At 38.7% G+C, this 17,968-nt stretch overlaps 1 protein-coding gene across 1 annotated transcript in view; it reads right to left on the minus strand.

The window, feature by feature from the left end:
- Positions 1-17,968, minus strand: part of SPRYD3 (SPRY domain containing 3) — a 2,261,394-nt gene that overhangs the window by 1,114,420 nt on the left and 1,129,006 nt on the right. Inside the window, 1 exon segment of the mRNA XM_044083977.1 lies at positions 6,206-6,394. Coding sequence (XP_043939912.1) covers positions 6,206-6,394 — 189 coding nt within the window.

Here is a 17,968-nt window from a genome sequence, read left to right on the forward strand (position 1 = left end):
TAAAAACACAGTTCCGCACTCCATTTAAACCTAAAATGTGTGTGTGTGTGTGTGTGTGTGGAGGGCTCATGAAGATGTGTGCAGTCATGATGCTCTACTAGGTAGAATCCAACATTGCCAAATAGCACCGGTAAAATAGCATAACACTTACATATTACTGAGCCCTTCCTCCCACCAAAATTCCACACATGACTGACAAAGCAAGGAAAAGCCAACAAGCTCATAGGTAAGTACTAGGCTATTTGCCCAAGGGCATTTATAAGCCTAGCCTGAATGTGTCGGCTTTCGCCACCCCCTTAGATTAGTTCCCTGTGCCTCTGTCCAGCAGAGCCATTAGTTCCCTGCGCCACTGTCCAGCAGAGCCACTGCAGTGATCCCTGGGGTAAACTTCACCAGTCAAGGTTTCTCTTGAAGAGTGTTAGTGAGGGTGATAACAGCCTTTACGCTTGATTATTCATGGTTTCAGACCTCTCAACTGTCCATTTTGTCGCAGAATGCCCAGATGTTTACCTCATATTTTGGTCTGTCCCTCATAAAATTGATAGTTGCCTGGCAAACTACTTAGATTATTTGAGAATTGAAATCACTAAATAATTTTTCAGACTTTAGTACTATATGCTTTACATCCACAACTCCTCTATGAAAAAAAAAAAATTCATGTTGGAGTGTCAGCCTCGCATTACTCAAAAGCACATTACCACCTACTATGATCCTATGACCAATACTACCCTGTCTTCACAATAATGTCTAAGGTTCTAAGACTTTCTTTAACACACCGAACATGTTTCTAAGCAATTTTCTCTTTTTCCTCAATTTATCTCTACTATCTTTTCTAACTCAAACATATGTGTACTACCAGCTCACTATAAGCCTCCCACAAACCCACACCTTAAGCAACTACAATAACTCATTCTATCAAAACATATCATCTGAACTATGCAATTCTATACCACACTGTCTCCTTCCTTATAGATAACATCAAATTTACAATACTAAAAACTTCTCCCTCAAATTCTTCTCTATTAATTCTTTCTCTACCCCAAACCACACACATACACAGACACACACACACAAAGACACACGCAGACAGACACACACAAATAACAATAAATAAATAACTCGCATACCTACTTCCATTTCAACTCATTATCTACCTGTGGAGTGTGGAGATATACATCCCAAATCCCAATCCAGGACCACCACACCAAATTCAGCTTCCCATTTGCCAACTCCACTACATCTGTCCACTCTTCCCAAAAAGATACTCTGGTTCATTTTCTTAAATGCAAATGTAAGGAGCCTCATCAGTAAAATTCAAGATACACATGCATCCATATGGACCATATCCCTATACTCTCCTGACATAATCATCATTACAGAAATCTGGTTAAAAAATGTAGCAGATATAAATAAATACTCCTCTCTGGCTGCAATATTCAGTCTTAGATTTAATACTAACAAGAACAACACACACCACTACCTCTGGCAGTCTACCTGATACCTAAATGTTAACTTACTTGCCCACAATTATCCAGACACATTACATTAATAAATTAATCACAGTAAAGTTCACAACTTAACCTTTTCTGCAAAGATATAGTCAGTGAAACATTAAAAATTAAAAATGTAGCAGGACTCCCTTAAGAACTCTTCCTCTAAATGACACAGACACACGGTGTGTCCAATAACAAAACCTTGCCAAAAGGGAGAGAGAAACGGTGACTGAAAAATGTATAAAGCAGTCTTACTGCTACAAAAACAAAGGGATAAATAAAATCATGGTTTCAGTGCTAAAGACTAAAAGCATATGGATGAACCCAGTACATCAAGGCAGCAGCAAATTAACCAATCACAGTAAGCTAAAACAAAACAATAGCAATCATACATCTGTTCTGAATTTGCAATGATAGTCTACAATGTGCAAAATAGGAAAAGTCACAAATATAAATGGGCTAAGGCTTTCTTTATCAAAGAAATAAAATATTAACACTGACATTTTGACTGACGATCTAAAAACAATAAGTGGAAAAATAAATAGTTATATCAGTCACTTTCTTCAACTCAGCTTTTATAAATTATAGGCCGCCTCATCCTCATGGCCATCTTTAGCCAGCCACTGCCAGGAAAGCACACGAGGGAAAGGAAAGCAAGATGGCAGCTCATCACATCGTGATGATGCCTGGAGGGACGGTCGGTCGGACGCTGAATTGGTGCAGGATTCAGGAAACAAAATAAAGTTTGCTTTTTAAAGTATGGAAATGGGTTTTTTCAAACACGGAGGTGCAGTCCAGAGCACCACTCACTCACTCTCACACACTCAAGTGAAGTGTGCCAGGCCCAGGCACCATGCCAGTTTTGCGTTTTGGCGCCAAGTGTTCAGTCAGTCTTCACCTTCAAAAGTACAAAAAAAAACAACCTACCTTCTCTGCTTGTAATAATACCAACACCATACGCACCACCACCAGTCCAGTCCTTCCACCACTCACCACACGAAGGTTTGGTTTGCTCCTGAGCACGAAATCATCAAATTCCACTTCCACCGATGACGTCCACATGCAGTCTTCTTCAATCTTCCATCAAATTGCAAGTTGTGCAACTAACTACGCGAACGCGAATAACGCGCGATTACTTAAGGAGGAGTTTGAGGCTTGGTTGTCGAGTTGTCGTCATGCTAGACTCGCGTCAGTCATGTGACTGCCTGGCACGCCATCTCCAGTAACAGTTCAGGGCAGGCTACGGGGAAAAAACAAAGCAAGTAGGAAAAAAAAAAAGTCTGTATAGCAAAAAAAAAAAAAAAGTGTGTATAGCGCTAAGTGTGTATAGCGCTAAGAAAATCCAGGGGGGTGCAAGTGCACCCCCTTGCACCTGCCTGCGGGCGCCCTTGTTTGGAGCTCAGATAACTCAAAGGGTATCACAGGAAATTTAAAATGCGACCCAGACACAGAAAATCTAAGAAATTTCCTGAAGCCTTTGGCTATGGGAATGTTTTGATATGCATATTTTATATCTAATGTTACCAAAATCTTCCTTTCATAATGAAAAGTAAAATCTGAAAAGAGAACATCTTGTATTCTGTCACTTTCATATACACATTTAGAGAGGAAAGAGCAAAAAGTGGTTTGTAATGAGACTCTTTTTTTGATACCAGAAATGTTCTGGAACAGAGTCTTTGCCCCTTTGATTTAACAGAACTGGTTCTATGATTCCGAGAGTGGCCGAGTGCTGAAGAAATCGAGGAAACAAAACACTGATTGGTTCAAAGGGTGGGGAGGAGCTCCCCTGAAAACAGGTATTTCCATCCAGTGCCAGCTGTATCCTTCCTGAAACACATCTGACACCGAAGCTTCTGAAAAAATCTGTTGCTAAAGGAGAATGCACAGAGCCACTTTCTGGGACAGAGTGAGAAACAGGGGAAGTGGGAAATCATGCTGGTATAGTCATTATGAAGTATTAAGACTGTTCCTTTTTAGGAAAGGCTCCTTGTTTCTAGTTATTCCCCTCCTACCATCAATGTTTGGTTCTCTGATTGGCTTTAGAAGGCAAGGATTGTCTGTTCTGTTTTTTTTTTCCTTTTTTTTGAAAGAAAAGAGGATTTGTGTGATTTGTAAGAGAGGCCTAAAATCTTTAATGCTCCCTGTATTAATTTCCCTCTGTCATCAAATTATTTGGAGACCTGAGTAGCAGTTGAGCCAACCAAAACATCCTTGTTTAAAGCTGAATTTAACATTTCAGAGTTTACCTAATCAGAAAATTTCTGATTACAAACACAGGCATATCTATTCAACACTGTAGCAGTAGCAGAAGCCATTGACACAGTATCTGCACAATCATACAAACACTTTAAATGCATGTTTAAATACTTGACAAATGTCAAAAACAATAGAATTCAGACAGGTACTACTTTCAGGAGGAACTACAGTATAAACTACTACACGAGTCTGATAGTTCAGAATTCTATACACCAAAGTGGAATAAAAAAATATTCTCTTACCACATCTATCCAACAATCTTCCTTCTTTGTCCATTGGAGAAGGATTGGAAGAAACCAAGAGTCTATTCCCAGATAGTGAAGATGTGGATATGTTTGCAGAATCAGACTTAAGGTGGGAAAGCAAATACTTGTCAGTTTTAGGAAACTCTGTAAAGTCAATCTCCCTTTTTGGAAACTGAAGGCTGAGAATTATGACTTTGGAAACTGAAGGCTGAGAATCATGATTACTACACAAGCATTAAATACATCCTCCAAAGATGGTATATTGGCAGGCATAGGAGTGGACTGAGGTTTATCTACTTGTAACATATAATATCTCCTACCCACTCCCATAAAAAACACACTCATCCTGGTTATTGTCTGAGAAAAGGAAAATTCCACCAAGGAGGAGTTGTGAGGACTAAGTTTCCTCTGAATCAGAGATCTGTGCTTTGGAATCTGCAGAAGAAACCCTAATTTTGTAGACACAGAAGTACTTTGCCAAGGCAGAGTATAAAAAAAAAATGTTTGTGAAACAGAATCAGCAGTAAGGCTAACTGATAAATGTTTGTTACAATTAACAGAACCTGAGGTCACTACCGGTATGCCTTTGGGTGATGAAGAACTCTACACTGCTTGCCAATAAGAAAACTCCCCTTCGGTACCTTTGCAATTTTTTGGCTACTTTTCTTACTGTACCTTTAAACATTCTTGATGATGTGAGGGGTGAGATTCTGAATTCCAGGTACACCAGGCTTTGACCATTTTACATAGTATATCTTCGATGAATGGGGTTAGCCAATGTCATTTTTGTCTAATTCTAGATACAGTCATAGGTAAAAGGTATTCAGTTTAGAAGGGTTGTTTATAAAACACTGACAAAAAGAATCAGACCTGATTTCCAGTTGATAGTGGTCATTTTATGAAACAAGGCTGGAACCCAAAAAGGATCTAAATTTACAACTTTAATGGTGACAAATGGGCACCTTAGATCCACATTAAAATTTCAGAAAAGTAATCACGTTAGCAAGAATGGTGATACAAAGAGAATGTCTTAACTGTGAATTAGGTTGACAATTGCTTTACTAACTGAGCTAACTACAGTGGTCTAATAGTTTTTGAAATCAGCTGTGCAACTTTAAATTACAATCACTTATAATCGGAGGTCCATGAAACTAAAGTATCTGGTGAAGTATCTAAAAGAGATACAAAATTTAGATTAAAAAAAGCACAAAACTATGTGATTGCCTAAATGAACCAAATAAACTTGCCAGTTAGGAATAGTTTATTCTGTAGAATGTGAAGCAACTACAAATGAAGGATTACACTATGCAGCCATAAGCATACCTCTCAACATCTTAGAGCAAGAAATCTAGACAAAGCCACAAATAATGGGGGTACAAAGGGCCAAAAACAGAGACAATTTTTTAATATTTCTCTTACAAACTTACAAAGTTGATAGAATAACAGCTTTTGCATTAGAGTAAATTTTCTGAAAGGTATGAAGTCTGAAGGTCAAATGTCTGTCATTATGTTCTGTCTTCAATGTTCAATAATTTGCCAATGATTTGACAGAAAAACACAATTTTATGAAAAATGGACCAAAGATATGAGACAACAATCTGGACATTCTGCAAAACTCTGTGCAGTTGAGAGCTATAGCTATAAGCAACCAATGCTTGGAAGAGATGAACACATTAATCACTATTAAAAGATACAAAGGAAAGAAGGAATAAAAAAAGAAAAAGGGAATAGCTGGAAAGATTTAGGACAAAAGACATGCAAGCCATTTGCTTAGTAATTTAATGAAAAATACATTAAATCTATACAATCAGTTTTTGCGTACAGCAACAAAGGTCTTCCCCACTTAAAACTGTGGGAGAAATTAAAATAAATGTTACCAGAAACTGGCTATTAAAATGTTTAACCTGTGGCGTAGCAGACAACCACTGACATATCCTAAATCAGACAGCATGCATAAACATTTGATAAAAATAGCTGTAGAGTGTGAATTCTATGTATCACGTTCAAAAGAAGTACCATTTTCTGTTCAAAAATCAGCATGATTCTGCAATATGGTTTTGGTTCAAAGCTCATCAGATAAAAAAATACTTTAGCATATAACTCCTTCCTTGCCAAGCGGTAGAACTGATAAGATGCAAACACAACTGTACAGTATTCTGATTACTAAAAATCAAGAGGAAGAAATTAAGGGTAACTGAAAAGAGTACTTACTGTTCCAGAGACTTTCACATCATGCAGCCTCCCCCACTCGTCCTCATGACTATCCACCATCATGATGCTATCATCTTCATCTGTACCCCATTCAGCAAAAAGATTGATCCGTACCTCCTCTCCAAAAGAATGCATTCCTACAGCTGGAAACAGACCATCTGGAGAAACTGGCATTATGACTGAACCAACCTGAAAGCAGAGTACATCAATAAATACAACAAATTACAGGTGTACAATTAAATCTGAAGAAAATCAGTTTTCAGTACTGTTACCATTTGAAAAACTAAGACAACAGTACAGTGTGAGGGTACACACCATAACTCCAGATCATTGAATAATGTGATCATGGATGTAAATGTAATGCATTCCTAACGCATATGAATTATGTACAAACTGATCTCAGTCTTCTAGCAATATTTCAAGAGCAGTTAGTCCTCGAGTGATATAAGGCTGTCTTCCTACACTGAGGATGTCAGACGGAAAGTTGGCTGCAAAATGGAATGCATCGGCACTATCTTTTTTTTTTTTTTTTTTTTTAATATGAGCACAATTTTATGCAAATTTTTTAATAACGTAAATAAAGTATATACATATGGATTTGAGTTGATATCTAGCTCAAATTAAATATTGCCAACAAACATATTTTATAAGTGCACTCCAGGAAAGTCTAGATGTAATTTACCTTCCATATGTGAAATTTACCTTTTCCAGAATATCACTATTTTGTTCATGTGATAAACATTTACACACTATCTTTTTTTAAACATCTTTATTATAACATAACTGCAGTGACATATGTACACATAAAAGAAATCAAACCACAGTGATGCATTTAATTGTTTTCAAGCAATATACACTTTTATCATTTATGCCAAAATAATGAATTAAGTTTCTACACTCCCTTAACCAATAATCATCATCCTAAACATTATTTGGCATGTGCTGTTCCCAAAAATTCCATTTTAATATAATTTGCTCCTTCCCTTTTATAAAGATCTAACCTCCAGTTCTTTTACCTCATTTACAATATTCAACACTTTAGTTACATCTGGTTTAGATTTTTATTTACTTTTTCTAGTAATTGCTTTTTCGCAGCCAATAGTAAGACCTTACTAAATGTAATGCTTTGACTAAGCAACTCAGATCCTGTGTCACAGCTCATAAGAATCAATTCAGTAGTTACATCCATTTGCCTCCAACCAACATTTTTGACAAAGTACTATGTAGTGAGTTCCTGACATGTGCCAACCTGTTACATTTTAGCCCCCAAAATATTCCCAATTAACTCTTTCTTTCCCATGACACTTCTAGCATTTACTGTTTACCTGAAGAAAAAAAATCATTGCAGTCTACTTGGGATTTAAAAATACCTATGTAAATAACTTCCAAGCACAAACCCTAATCCTTCTAGGCATTTATGCATAATAGAGAGCCATACAGATGTCCTCCCATTGTTCTTTTGTAAAATACCTTTCCAAACTCTTTTCACAAGTGTTCTAACCTCCTCTGACTGATTTGTATAATTATCACACAATATTTTGAATGCCCTACTAATTATTCATTTTGAACAGCAACTTTTGCACTAGACTCACCAAAAACTCTACCAAAGCTGGTCTTTCACTATAATTCCCTTGCTCATTTCTCTTTGCTTATACTTAGACATTAATTCCTGGCAGGGACAATGGTCTCTAAATATATGTCAAAACTTGTGCTTGGCCTCATCCCACTTTGTTAACCTTTCTCTCTCTAGTAATTTGCTACCAATACCTTGGTTCTTTCGTTAAATTTCTCCAGTAATTCCAGCCCTCTCCAGACCATTTTCTATACCCCATCTTGGAGTTAATTTGAAAAAAATCTCCTTTCTCCATTCCCATGTTGACTTGGGTTTTATAATACTTTCTGCTACTTTAGAATAAAATATTTTGTATGGCTGTTGCTATTCTCCTTAAGGACCTGCATCAAACCCCTTCTTTCACCTTAATTCTTGAACCCCCCCCCTCATTGTTTCATCATAATTGCTGTCTATTTAGACTTATAACCTTCTAGTTCTGTTATGCTCATGAGCCTTAAATGCATATGGATAATCCTAAATCACCTTGTTATATGGGGAGAATTGACTTAACCCACTTCATTCTTGCCCTCTTTCCCTCTTAAATTCCTTCAACTCTATTAGTTATTGTCAAAACTTCTCCTCTGGTTAATAAACAAATATGCCTGGCCTTCGTAAAGAACTTACAGGACTAAAAAAAATTCCACTGGTTGTACCTTACTGTCTATAGCCATAAGCAAGAGCTTCCAGTTTCTTAGTTTTTGTATTATCTTTTGTTTAGTCTCTTTCCACATATAATTAGCAGACTTAACAGAATGTTTTTTAATCTATATGCCTAAACACTTCATATTATCATGTACCCATAAATATAAATACTGCTTAACCAATCCAAGTGTGAAAGCTTTGCTTTTTTCTTTATTAATTTTAGACCTGAAAAGACAAGAAACTGTCTCAAAAAGTTCCTCAAAACCAAAACGTCCTTTTCTGAATCTTTCAAGTGTAATATATCATCATCTGCAAATAAAGTTAACATTTTTCAATTACCATACCATTTGCTTCACTGAATGTGTGACTCACTTATTTTCTTTACTAATGGTTCCAAATATAAAGTAAATGACAAGGGGGAAGAGGACACCCCTTGCTTTGTTGTTCTGTTCAAACATATCTTGTCAAAGAGGAACCCTTCCACCTGAATTATTGCTTCTGACCCTTAAAATAGTTATGGGGATGATTGACGTAGCCCACCAACTTCCACACAGTGCAGGTATGTATCATAATGTTATTACATTTCTATTTGCTCTAAGACTGTGCAGAACAATGAATAGACTCTGGTAGTGTGCTGTATTCGATCAATTTCATTCAAATTGTATAAGCTGTTTGCATGTTGAGTGTTGAGCTGTGCCCTTCAAAAGGTATGCAATGTCAGTTTCTGGTGTTTTGAATAATGTATATGCATGCATATACATATATATTATTCAAAACACCAGAAACTGACAATACATACCTTTTGAATAATGTGTGTGTGTGTGTGTGTGTGTGTGTGTGTGTGTGTGTGTGTGTGTGTGTGTGTGTGTATATATATATATATATATATATATATGTACGTGTGTGTGTGTGTGTGTGTTTGTGTGTGTGTGTGTGTGTTAAACACACTCTTCTGATACACTGGTTAATCTGATCAGTTTAGTGTTATGTTATGATAATGTGTTCTATACAGTTTTCTCTCTCTCTCGATATATATATATATATATATATATATATATATAGATATATATATAGATATACATGCATATACACACATATATATGTGTGTGTGTGTGTGTGTGTATGTATACATACACACACACACACACACACACACTGTATTACTGTGGTTTTAGTGCATCTCCTGTTAACCTACTTTCACCTTATATTCATAATCTTTTTTTTTACCATCTTTCTATTCTTATACTTTCCACATATTCTCTTGCTCTGACTCACTGTAGTCCTTTATCAGTCTTTGCCTCAATAATATTATGACAGTTTAGTAGAGTTTTTCTCTTTTCATTCCTTTCCAAGCTGGGGTCACTATATTCAACCCAGATACTGCTAAAGCTCTGTCACAAGGGCCAACTCCTAAACATTTTCACTGAGAATTTTGGCTTTTTGCAATATAAGCAAATTTAACTTGAAGAATAACTTCATTTAGTCAGATACGTGCCTGCTTGTGCTGGAAATTAGTTTTTAACACCCCCCCCCCATTCGACAGAGTTGTCCTTGCACTCTAAGGACCACTTACTAAGTTGGCCACTGTCCTTTCTCTTGACCAATAGATTACACTATATATGCCAGTTACTTAGTCTTCCTGCCTAACAGGTTTCTGCATTCAAGAAATGAAAGAAAACCTGTTCTACTTGGTATCTATCTGCTAATTGCTTTGTATTGGCTATAAACTCTCTATTATAATTTGACCTTAGGGTGAAAGCCGCTAAGCTCGGCTTTGCTTCACTTGGCTTTCTTTAGCTTAAATTTCCTGAAATTAAATAATTATGCATTACTATTCCTTACATCCCTCCTAGTGACAATATAGCTATAATGGAAAATATCCTATACTGGAAATCCATAACAATTCCACAAGAACTAATACTACTAGGTGATATAAATGCTACTCCCTTACCTTTAGCGTGAACCTATTTGGTTTCACACTACTATTTAATAGCCTCACACATTAAAACAAGACATCAAACTCCCTATTTGACTGGATCCCAGTATCGGACCCTATCAAATACACCACCTCAGGTACAATGCCTGTCTCAGTAATCATCTCCCAATCTATACAACCAGACATCTCACACATCCACTTAAATGGCATGTTAATAAAACAATATGCAACCTTTCAAAGTTTAACCCAGAAATGTTAATGACTAACCTATCATCTATTAACTGGAACTTCCTAAAATCCTCCCCTTAGATGATGCTGTAAATGAAATCAATGCAACTTTCCTAAATATCCTAAACAGCCTTGTATCTCCTAGAAGGAAGAGACTAAAACATATAATGCAATTTGGCAATCCAAAAAGAGTAGAATGTTAATGCAGGATACAGAAAAAGCAAAGAAATAATGGCAAAAATATAAAATACCACAAAATCTTGATAACTTCAGAATGCTTCACAATCATACTAAAAAACAAATTAATGAAGACAAAATATATACTATAATAATTTTCAGAATAATAGTAAACACAACCATAAAAAATTCTGGACAGCCATTACAGAAATCTTGCATTCCAGCCATTAATTCAACCCTAAACCTTCGAATAACTCATCGCTCAAAACTGCAATACAATTCAACTCTTAATTTATAGATTGTTTAGCATCTCTAATATAGGATTCTCCAACATCAAATCCTAACCCCACCCAGTAGCCAAGTATCACCATATCCACATTCTACATAAAAATACTCAAACTACACCCTACTTCAGCCGATGACCTTCCTGGCAAATCCCTTAGAACAGCGGCTAATAGCATTCACTGTTGTTGTTGTCTTTTGGCTTTTCCTGGTTAGGGGTCGCCACAGCGGAACTCCGGTCCGCTAATGATTGGCAGTAGATTTTTCACAGTGCCAAGTTGCCAGCTCGATGCCCAACCTTCAACGAAGGCACGCCCATTCACGCATGTCTTTCGGAATGCCACTCGACCCACGGGGAGGACATGCAGACTCCACACAGAAGGCACTCCCAGCACACTAGCTGAGAATCGAACGGGAGAACCTCTTGCTGTGAGGCAACAAGGCTACCACTGCACCACCCTGTCTTAATCATTATAAATAGGTCACTCCACAAATTCCACATTCCCTCTATCTGGAAAATGTCACACATTATCCTTCTGTACACAGGAGGAAATTCAGCAGACATTATTAACTTTAGACCTACAGCAATCTTATCCCTCCTCTCCAAAATACTTGGAAAATGTAATCAAAAACAATTGCTAAACTATTGCCTTGCAGGAAGAACTCCCATCCCCCACACAACATGGCTACTGTCCTTCCCACAGTACTAACACTGCACTTCTAATCTATACAAATATGATCAATAAAGCTAGAGATAACAGCAAACAACTCTCTTCCTTATTTCTAGACTTGTCTAAAGTCTTCCACACAGTTTGTCACAGTAAACTTCTACTTCAAATAGGCCTCTTAGCCCAATCTTCTATGGTTCAAAAGCAACCTATACAATAGGCATCAGTCAGTAAATTGGCACCCCGCCCTCTCTCCATACCTCCCAGTCACCTCCCCATCAGTGTACCACAAGGCTCTATCCTTGGTCCCCTCCTCCTTAACATTCTCACCAACACCCTCCACACAACAGACCTCCATAATACAGGAAGCAGATGACTAAACACTCATTTCCACATTTGACAATATGGCACAACTCCCAAACAAATTACTAGGGAAGCTTTAACGGCAACCGGAACATGGATTTGTAACTCACAACTAAGGCTCAACCCTAAAAGCACAATTTTTTTCCCCAAATCCCTCTCCCATGAAGAAACAAAATTTAAAGACCTCTCTCTTGACAACACAACCACTGAAGTCACTACTCATAACAAATTATTAGGGATGATAGTGGCTGAAAATTTTAAATTCAATCTGTACATACAAAATTGCATAAGAAAAACTCATCAAAAACTAGGGATGCTTTATAGAGCAAAACACTTTTTCACCAGCACAACTAAAGCTACACTTCTCACCACTTATCTCCTCACTACACTTCTTTATGGTGCTCCCATACTTACTAATTCTCAGGCATCACAAAAATCAAAACTTGAATAATGCTATAACAAAACTGCTAAAATTTGCAATGAATACCCTTTTCAGAACCTACCAATGTATTGCACTAAAAAGACTAAATTTGTTAGAACTACCCCATCAACTATCAATCAACATATACACAGCTTCTTACCATCTATAAATTATACAGACTGCTTGTCCAGCACTATACAACATTCTACACAACTATGTCCCTAGTTGGGCATTACAATCCAATTACCAGAAACTCCTGTCTACCCTCAAACCTATTAAATCTGCTGGATGTTGTCTGTATTCATACAATGTTGCTAAGGCCTGGAACTCCTTACCTCTATCCATCAGGTCAATACCCTCCTTCCAATACTTCAAAGTAATTTTGAAGGACTTCCTAGCCAAAAGCTGTCTCTGTTCTTGCTCAACACCAGGATAAACTATATCCTTAAATGTAGACAAATAAATATTCATACTTTACATCTCCTTACTCTCCCTTCTTCACTCACTTCCTTACTTCAATTACTTTCCTCTGGCTTTCTCTCTAATTATACTATAAGCCTGCTCTTCTTTCACTTTACATTGCAATTCCTGTTCGTATTATACTAACTTACCTTAAATAAATTTTAGCCAGTTTATAAAGAAATGAAACTATTAAATAATTATCATATAACTTGCATCTGTTCTTAACAATATTCTCAGATCGTCTAATTTGGTGTAATTATTTAAACTGTAGTTTTTTATTACTTTAAAGGTTGTAAAATTATTAAAATGTTTTGTAATACTTTGGAGCTTTTCTCTCCAGGCCTCAGCTAAACATGGGCTTCTACCCAGTCGGCCTTTCCCAGTTATCAAATGTCAATAAATAAAAATGCAAATAAATAATTAACCCTATTATTGTATCAGGGAATGTACGTGCTACCATTGAACTGCTCAGAAAATTCCAGCTGAATCTGTCAAATGCTTTCTCTGAATTAAGACCCAACAAGAAAGGTGTTTTCTTACATTCTACTTCCCTCTAGATAATCATTATTCTATTAATGATGTCAGATGTTTGCCTTCCATTACCAAAACCACGCTGATCTGCATTTATCAATTTTGGGATTACCCCTGCCATTCTCTTAACTGGTATAGACAAACACTGAATAACTATAGTTTAAAACTGAAATTAGTCTATATGACATTGGGCCTTACCCTCTAGGGGAATACAGCCACCACAGCTTTCTTCCAAGATGCTGGCACCCCCCCCACACCAAATTATCACAATATAATTTTTTGATCAAATAGTGCATTTAAAATAAATACATTCCCTCACTAGTATTGAGAATGCATCTAATTATCAATCTTGGAATTTTTAATTATAACCAACTTTCAGGCAGTAATTGTTGAAAAGCGCCCCAGTCTACATTACATTACAGTCACTTATCTTAAACTTGTATTCTACATGTAATCTGTTATGTGCGCCTATGCCTTAAGTGACAATTCAATAAAGGTGTTTAAAAACTTCAGTAATATTCTTATGTATCCCCATTTCAAATAATTAATGAAATCATATCAAACTCACTTAAAATAAAAATATTGACACAATAATCAGTTGTTTCCTCCACTATCATACTACCTCCACGAAGCTTAAAAATGATGCCTGTCCTGTTATAAAATTACTCAAATGCTGGATTCACATCTTATCTATTCTGATGCTTCAGACTAAATGACTTGTACAAAATGGCGACTTCAGTTTGTATCATCAATTATTTTCCAGTAGCTTTTCTTCTCATCAATACAGTGATAGGTTAAGAGATATAATTTTTATTACATGCCCTAAAGTCTTAAAACCACCTCTTTCTCTAAATAAAATAAATAAATAAATTAAATATTGCACTCATCTTGCAAACACAGTATAAACGATCACTCTTTAATATTTCACTTTCTAGACAAGAACCAGTTATAGTTCAACACAGCTAAATTTATATAAACCTATTAGAAGACCCCAGCCTTTATCTTCTGTAATAATTCATATACCTACATGTGGGGACAACTTTAACAGGATACTCCATACCTTGGATGTCCGCAGGTAAATCAGGTGCTACCTTGACAGAACTAAATCTTTCAGATTTTCAGATCAACTGTTCACTTCTTGTAAAGGTAAAAAGGGACAACCTATGACAAAACTTTTAGTTATGTACTTACCATAACTTCGGATGTATGGGATCCATCTCGCCTACATTCATAACTGATGGGTTCGGAGCCGATCCATCGGCTCCGACTCGGCCACTATATAGTAGAACGAAGTCTCTAATTGGCTGGGCTACCCCTTATCCCAGAATGCACCACGCCTGCTTCCCCAGATCTTGTTTGTTCGCTTTTTATACCTACATCCAGGCACAGAAACATACCAACAACTGTAACAAACTAAAGTCCTTCAAGAGAAAAACTCAGTAAGTAGCAACATTTCCTCTAATTCCAATGGGAAGGGGGAAGGAGGGCGGGTACGTATGAATGTAGGCGAGATGGATCCCATACATCCGAAGTTATGGTAAGTACATAACTAAAAGATGTAATGGGATCCTATCTCACCTACAATCATAACTGATGGGACAGCATCCCTAGCACCTAAATCCCGGGTGGCTCATTGGAAAACACTCCTGAGAACTGTGGAACCAAAGGAAGCTCTACCTCGAGAAGCCACATCTATCTTGTAATGAGAAATAAAGGTGTGCGGAGAAGTCCAGGTAGCGGCCGCACAGATATCATCTATCGATAATTTGGAGTGGAATGCTACAGAAGTAGCCATTGCCCTGGTAGAATGAGCCTTGACTGGGAATGGTAGCTCTTTGCCGGACTGTGAATAAATGAAGGAAATGCAATCTTTAATCCATTTGGCTATGGTGGTTTTTGCCACCGGTTAACCCAACCTATTTTCCACAAAGGACACAAACAGCTGATCTGACTTTCGTGTCTGATTGGTCCTACTTAAATAAAAACGCAGTTGTCTGTGAACATCCAACTGATGGAAAATATATTCTGCGTTATTGGAGAATTTGGGAAAAAACACAGGGAGCTCCAAGGATTGTTGAATGCATAAGGGGGATGCTACCTTGGGCAAGAAAGAGGGATTTAACTTGAGGGACACTCTGTCTTTGTGAAAAGTCAAATAAGGAGGATTAGAACAGAGAGCCTGAAGCTCTGAGACCCGCTTGGCAGAGGTTATTGCTACCAAAAAGGCGGTTTTCCAAGATAGAAATTTTATATCACAAGTAGCTGCTGGTTCAAAGGGACGAGCAGTTAAAAAAGCTAGAACCATATTCAGATCCCAAGGGGGCACAGGATGGGCTATTGGTGGCCGAAGGAGCCACGCTCCTTTAAGGAAAGATTTGCAAAGCCTGTTTGCCATTAAGGAAGGCTCAAAGGCGACATGAAAATTAGAGATAGCCGACAGTTGGACTTTAATTGTGGAAACTGAAGAGCCCAAATAAAACAAAGAAGCCAGGAATTCTAAAACCTGAGGTACTGGGGCAGTAAGGGGATCTATACCTCGTTGCTGGGCCCAAAGAGCAAACCTCTTCCACTTGCTGGAATACAGTTTAATAGTGGAAGGTTTGTGAGAAGAGGACAAAATGTGGATGATGTCTGGAGAAAGAGAGTTATCTCTGACTAAGGTTGGAAGTGGAGTAACCAGGCGGCCAACCTCAAGGACATGAGGGATGGATGAGACTGTCCCAACTGATGAGTTAACAGGTCGGGCACCAGGTCCAGAAACCATGGGCCCTCCACCGCATACCTCAGAAGGAAGGGGAACCAAACCTGACTAGGCCAGTGTGGAGCGATCAGAATCATGTTGCTTCCAAGATAAATCGCCTTCTGTATCACCTTCGGGAGAAGGGGAACCGGAGGGAAGGCGTAAAGTAGACCGGGGGGCCAACTGTGAGCTAGAGCGTCCCTGGGAATCTGCCCCTGAGAGGGAGTCAGAGTGAAGAACTCCCTGCATTTCGCAATGTGAGGACTGGCGAACAAGTCGCAACAAGGGAGGCCCCACTTGGCGAAAATGTTTGCAGCCACCCTGTTTTTGAGGGACCACTCGTGGGGCAACAGGAGAGTCCTGCTCAGCCTGTCTGCAATCACATTGGATTTCCCCGGAATGTGCGTTGCCACTAGGAAACGCTGGGTAGAAATCGCCCAATGCCACACTCTCATGGCCTCTCGGCAAAGAGGGTAGGACCTGGTTCCGCCTTGCTTGTTTATGTACCAGACTACCGACAAGTTGTCGGATAGGATCGCAATTGTACCCCGAGGAAGAACATGATGAAGTGCTTGCAACACCAGTAGCACCGCTCTCATTTCCAGGATATTGATATGTAAGTGAGTTTCGTGAGCCTGCCATGTACCTTGGACAGACCTGTCCAGATAATGCCCCCCCACCCTATCTGGGAGGCGTCCGTGGTCACCGTGGTGACGGGAGGCTGAAGGGCAAAGGGCCACCCCTGATCCAGGTTGGACCGAAGCAGCCACCAACGTAGGTCCTGACAGCAAGTTTCCGTAATCTGGACCAAGTGGTTCAAGGGGAGATCCTGAAAGGACCATTGAACCGACAGTAGCCATTGCAGCACCCGCATGTGCAGCCTGGCTAAGGGGACTAGGAGAATAGTCGAGGCCATCGTGCTCAATAACTGCAGAATCAGTCTGGCCTGAACTCGCGATCTGGGTAACAAGGTTTGAACCTGAGACTGCAGGACCTGAATCCTTTCTACCGGCAAGAATGCCCACATTCTTCTTGTGTCTAACTCTGCGCCTATAAAGGTAATACGCTGAGATGGCTGCAGCGAAGATTTTCCCCAATTGAACGTGATTCCTAGTGAATGACCCAAACTGATTGTGGTCATAAGCGCCTGAACTAATAGATGCTTGGAGGTGGCAGAAAGGAGCCAGTCGTCTAGATAGGGAAACACTTGGAATCCTAGACTTCTCAAGTGAGCTGTCACTACTGCCAGACACTTGGTGAACACCCTGGGGGGCTGTGGTGAGACCAAAGGGCAGTGCTCGGAACTGGAAATGACTAGTTCCCAGGCGGAAGCGTAAGTGACTCCTGGACTCTTGACTTATCAGGATGTGATAGTAAGCGTCCTTGAGATCTATGGAGCACATCCAGACATCCTTCTCCAATAACGGGAGAATGGACTGAAGGGTGACCATTCGGAATTTGGATTTTTTTACAAAGCGATTCAATGATCTGAGGTCCAAAATGGGCCTTAAGTCCCCTGTCTTTTTTGGCACCAAAAATAGTCTTGAGTAAGTTCCTGATCCGATCTGGTCGGAGGGGACAGGCTGGATGACTCCTTTTCTTAGCAGCTTTGAGACCACGACCACTGTTTGATCCCGCTGACTGGGTGGCACATCCGGGATTTTCCTGATAGGAAGGGGGGGCTTGATGAAAGGGATGAGA

The sequence above is a fragment of the Protopterus annectens genome, chromosome 9.part0, assembly GCF_019279795.1.
Source record: "Protopterus annectens isolate FY-2018-M chromosome 9.part0, PAN1.0, whole genome shotgun sequence".
In the NCBI taxonomy this organism is placed as follows: Eukaryota; Metazoa; Chordata; order Ceratodontiformes; family Protopteridae; genus Protopterus; species Protopterus annectens.